This window comes from Mastomys coucha, unplaced genomic scaffold (genome assembly GCF_008632895.1).
Source record: "Mastomys coucha isolate ucsf_1 unplaced genomic scaffold, UCSF_Mcou_1 pScaffold20, whole genome shotgun sequence".
NCBI lineage: Eukaryota > Metazoa > Chordata > Mammalia > Rodentia > Muridae > Mastomys > Mastomys coucha.
This window is the reverse complement of record NW_022196903.1, coordinates 31,990,228-31,995,470: the sequence shown is the minus strand read 5'-3', so window position 1 is coordinate 31,995,470 and position 5,243 is coordinate 31,990,228. Positions and strand designations below refer to the sequence as shown.

The window sequence follows — 5,243 nt, the reverse complement described above, 5'->3', positions numbered from 1 at the left end:
CACCATGTGCAGTCCTTGGTTGGTGGTTGAGTCCCTGGGAGCTCTGAGGGTACTAGCTAGTTCATATTATTGTTCGTCCTAAGGGACTGCAAAACCTTCAGCTCATTTGGTCCTTTCTCTACTCCTTCATTGGGGACCCTGTGCTCAGTCCAGTGGATGGCTGTGAGCCTCTACTTCTGTGTTAGTCAGGTATTGTCAGAGCCTCTCAGGAGATAGCTATATCAGGCTGGATTGTCCTTCCTTCAGTCTCTGCTCCATAGTTAGTCTCTGCAGCTCCTAGGAATAGTTCTTGAAATGATCATTGCTGTACTGAAGGAATGGCATTGTACTTAACAAACTGATCAAATGATCAAGCTATGACTTCCTGTGGTTGATAAAGATGAAGCAGTTTGCTCAAGTTTAAAGCTCTGTTGATATTAATTCAAAAACATCATTTGTTTCTTTTTTTCCCCCTCAGTAAACTTTAAGAATCATCTCCTAAACTATCTTTTGTCTATCACATTATCCCTATGAGTACCACAGTTTCTTAAAAGCCACATCAGGTGACTGAGCAAGGGTTGGTTTAAGCTAGCACAGACAAGTAGATCAGAAAGGGCTAAAATGTGCTATGATAGTATTAGCTGATGAGCCAGCCTAAGTTACTTAGCATTAATTTTTAAATTTTATTGTTTGGATTATTATTTTCCACATATAATATGAATTACAGGTAATATTAGCTAGCTGTGGATTCATTGAAATATTTTTCTTTGTGAAGCCAAAGTATAAATGAAAGCACACATATTTTACATTGAGAAGTTTAGTTCTACTTGTATATACGACCGTTTTATTTTTGATACAGGCTGTTACTGTGTAACTGGATTTGGATTCATAGTCCTTTTGTCTCTGTATCTTGAATGCTAATATTATGGGCCTGAGTCATTGTGCCAGACACACAGAAAATGTTTATGTATAAAATATATTTATACTCCCATTTTGTCTGCTTCAGTGAGAAAACTTATTTCAATAAAACTATAATGAACTAACATTGCCCATTTTCCTGTGTTCAGGCAGAGTTAAAACTGATGCTAAATGACATAGGCTGGCCACTTCCTATATAAACTTTTCACCATTACAAAATGATGTCAACCTCATAAATACTGCTCATTAAACACATACCACACGTTAACTCAATCGAGCCTTGTAGAAGTGGGTTCTCTGCATTCCATATTAAAGAGAACACATAGGAAGCCTAATGAAGCTATCCAGGTTGGACACCCATCTCACCTGGGCATGCACTCAGCCCAGGTGTATGTATGAATCTACACACAGACAATCAAAGCTCATGACTTTAACTACTGTTCCTTATGTTTTGTAATCAAATATTATTTAAAGGATTTGCTCCGTTTTATTGTGTATGTGTGCCTACTAAGGCCACAGGCATCAGATCCTCTTGTGGGGCTTGAGTTACATGCAGTTACGAGCTGCCATTGTGAGTGCTAGGGATGGATTTGGGGCCATCTACAGGAGTGCTATGCACTCTGAAGCACTGTGCCATCTCTCCAGACCACTTAATTATGATTTAAGACAGAATGAGTCTGTTCCTTTTCTTTTCTTTTTAGTTTGAAAAAAATGCCCTTTATTTATTTGTTTGTTTATTCCTTCATAGGGAACCAAAGTCCTACAGATGTTTATGTGGTACCTGAATCCACGGCAAGTCTTTGATCTTTCTCAGGAAGGGCCAAAAGATGCGTAAGTCTGGAAACATCCCCAATAATATGGACCAATGGAATTGGGGTCAAAGGCTATTTATTATCTGATGGCCTGGTGAAGTCTTTTGTGTTCGTCTTTCATTAACTTTCTTACCTGCATTTTGCTCCTCTTGAAACCTCCTGACACCCCAACACACACATGCTGTCTTTGCATTTGTTTTCACCACATTACTATCTGATCAACTGTTGGGTCAGTGCCCGTTGGGGTGTGTGGTGGCTGCTAGTGTGTGAAGGACTAAAGCTTATTCTTTGAAAGTCAGGGAACGAGAAAGGACTCCTTGTTTTCTCTTTATGCGTGTCTGAACTTGGAGATACGCTTAAGCAGAAATGTAAGTTTATAACCCAAAGGGTCAACATATGTATGAATAAACTTTCATTCTGGAAAGATTGCATGTGTTTGAATGTGTATCTGGGCATAGGAGAGAAAGGGGAAGAAAAAAGAGAGAGAGGGGGAAAGAGAGGGAAAGATGGAGGGAGCGAGACAGGAAGGGAGGGGAGCAGGAGGGAGGGAGAAGGGGTGGGGTATTGAGATGAACTAATTGTAGCTTTGGATGCTGCAGTTCAATGAGAAAGGCATCTCAGTTTCCATTTTACCCCCTTTCTAGATTTCTGTGTTTAGTTAAAAGTGTTGAAAATGAAGACTAGATGTACCTGACTCAACATAGCAGCAAAGAATGGTGCATTTCTGTTCCTGTTTGATTCATGTCTTAAATCTATTGCATTACTGAGATAGTTCACATGACATTTGAGTTGACAGTTTTTTAATAAACAGTGATGTCAGTGCAAAAGAGATGTCAATACAAACGGTTTCTAGAAAATGGTATTCCTGTATAAAATGGGTAAATTAGATATTTTAAGGGGCATTTAGAGAGTTCATGTACGTAAATAACGGCTATGAAACAAATTTCTAATGTTTCCTTACTCTGCATTTCTTTGCCACCAAGGTCTGCTGTGAGACTTCTTTATTTTAATGTCACATTAAATGTGCCTCGTTGCCTTCTGGTCTTTGGATTTTATATTCATTAAGATTTTTTTTCAATCACTTAAGTTACGCTTTACATAGATGCTTGACTAAGGATCATAGCAAGGCAAGAAATATTTTTAGGAAAACCTATGCCATTTATTACATGTAAGTCGATGGTGGTTTCTGGAGCAGAGCTACCAAAGCCTGCCTTCAGAAGGAAGCTTTGCAAGGCAGAATGACCGTGTTCTCTTGAAACCGATCAGAAAGATGAACTGATCTGACCTCCAACAGGCATGTTTAGAGTAAAAAGAAACCCATGGGTTTCCCCGCTTCAGGCTGAGGGTGGAGGAGGAGAGACTGTGAGCGATGAAGCCCAGGTAGACTCAGGCGCACTGTAGTAATGGCAGTGATGAATCTTCTCCATCTTTTTCAGCTTTCAGTTTTTCAAGGATTAAGAGTGGGAGGTGTAGATCTGAAAGGTAAATAGACTCAGGAAAAGCTAATCAAAATGAAATAAGGAGGAAACATAAAGATTACTATCAGTTAATCAGTTCTTTTCCCACTCTGAGAAAAGAGAAGGGAGAGTGACAGAAAAGGGAAAGAAGAAAGGAAGTAAATAAAATCCTAGACAGCAAGATAATGTGGATGAGAGGATGGGGAATTATGGGAATTCTCACATCCTGTGTCGGTCATGGAGCATCTGAGACCTCTGTTTTCTGATTCAGTGGCAGGAGTCAGTTTGCCTTGGTTCTGTGGGCAGTGGAGGAACACGCGTGTTCTCTGTGGGTCATGCCCTGCAGTTCCCCTCTACAGAGAACCATGTGCTTACCTTGTCTTCCATTTCCTTTCCAGGCTAGAGTTATACAGAAAGGTACCAAATCTGCGAATTCTGGCCTGCGGTGGGGACGGAACGGTAGGTCCTTGAGATAGAATCTCTTCTCTCCCTTACCCATCTATCTTCCTGACTGGGTTCCCTGGGGGAGTTTTATCTTCAGCCCCAGTCTTTCCCTTCCTCTCAAATAAATGCCTGTCTGATGAGAGTCATGAACCCTGAGGCTGAGAAGGGCTTTCCTATCCTCTAGGGAAGCACTCAGCCTTCTATGTCAACACCACTGCACCGTGTTTTGTTGCAGAGTAAGGACATTGCCGTCACTGGATAAAGATTTTCGCAGATGTCTGACTCCTTTTTCAAATACTAGCTGACATATTTCCACATATCCTGTCATAACTGTTGTTTATTAATCAAAATTGTTTTAAAACCAATACATAAAAACAAAAATACTATCGCCAGGCCTCGCTGTTGTTAGTCATTTCTGACAGTAGCTTTCTTACTAAGGAAGTGTGCTGCCTCATTGTGGTTTTGATTCACATTTTCTTGAATATTAGTGGGACTTTCTCACACAGACCAGTCCTCCATTCTTGTCTTCCTTTCTGTCTTCCTTCCCTCCTTCCTTCCTTCCTTCCTTCCTTCCTTCCCTCCCTCCTTCCCTCCCTCCCTCCCTCCTTCCCTCCCTCCCTCCCTCCTTCCTTCCCTCCCTCCTTCCTTCCCTCCCTCCTTCCCTCCCTCCCTCCCTCCTTCCTTCCCTCCCTCCTTCCCTCCCTCCCTCCCTCCTTCCTTCCCTCCCTCCTTCCTTCCCTCCCTCCTTCCCTCCCTCCCTCCCTCCTTCCTTCCCTCCCTCCCTCCCTCCCTCTCTCCCTCTCTTTCTTTCTTTTTTTCTTTCTTTTGTATAGAATCAAGTTTATTTAGGGCATGGGGAGGGGGGTTGAATGGGTAGTAGAGACAGAGAAAGGCAGAGAGAGAGAGAGAGAGAGAGAGAGAGAGAGAGAGAGAGAGAGAGAGAGAGAGAGAGAGAGCACAGAGAAGAAAAGTAGAGGCTGGCCAGGAGCACGTGGAGAGAGAAGGGGAAAAGGGAAGGGGAGAGAGGAGGGAAGGGGAGAGAGGAGGGAAGGGGCGAGGGGAGGGAAGGGGAGAGGGGAGGGAAGGAGAGAGAGGAGGGAAGGGGCGAGGGGACAGAGAGGGAGCAGGAAGGCAAGGGCAAGAGAGCCATTCTTGGCTTTTGAGAAATGCTTATTGCAGTTGATTTTTTTAAAAACTTGATTGTGCTTCTGTGGCTGAGATCTTCAGAATTCCTTATTCAGCCTGGATATTAACCCTTTGTCAGATATATAGTTTGTAGAATAAATAAGTAGAAAAACAAATGTATAAAAAAAAACAAATAGACAAACGTAAAACTGATAGACAAGCGATGCAAACATCACTCAGTTGTTTCTAATGGCATGCCATAGACTGAGAGTACATAACGCATGCTGGTTCTCCTTGCAGACAGCATATGGGATCTAGGGTTCAAACTCAGGTGGCCAGGCTTGTGTGGCAAGTACTTTACTCACGGAGACATCTACCAGGATCACCTACCTGCCCTGCCCTTGACTGCCTGACTTCTGTTTTTAATTTTGCTGTTAATTTTCAAATAAAGTATTTCTGTTTGTTTCTTTGTTTTTCTTTTTTCTCTTCTTTTCCTTTTCCTTTTTTT

At 42.1% G+C, this 5,243-nt stretch overlaps 1 protein-coding gene across 6 annotated transcripts in view; it reads left to right on the top strand.

Annotated features, from left to right (window-relative positions):
• The window catches only part of Dgki (diacylglycerol kinase iota), a 456,269-nt gene that overhangs the window by 250,165 nt on the left and 200,861 nt on the right, over positions 1–5,243 (top strand). For all 6 annotated transcript variants that reach the window (XM_031381541.1, XM_031381543.1, XM_031381545.1 and 3 more), the window contains exons 11-12: positions 1,646–1,728; positions 3,565–3,625. In XM_031381541.1, coding sequence (XP_031237401.1) covers positions 1,646–1,728; positions 3,565–3,625 — 144 coding nt within the window. The remainder of the gene's footprint in view (positions 1–1,645; positions 1,729–3,564; positions 3,626–5,243) is intronic.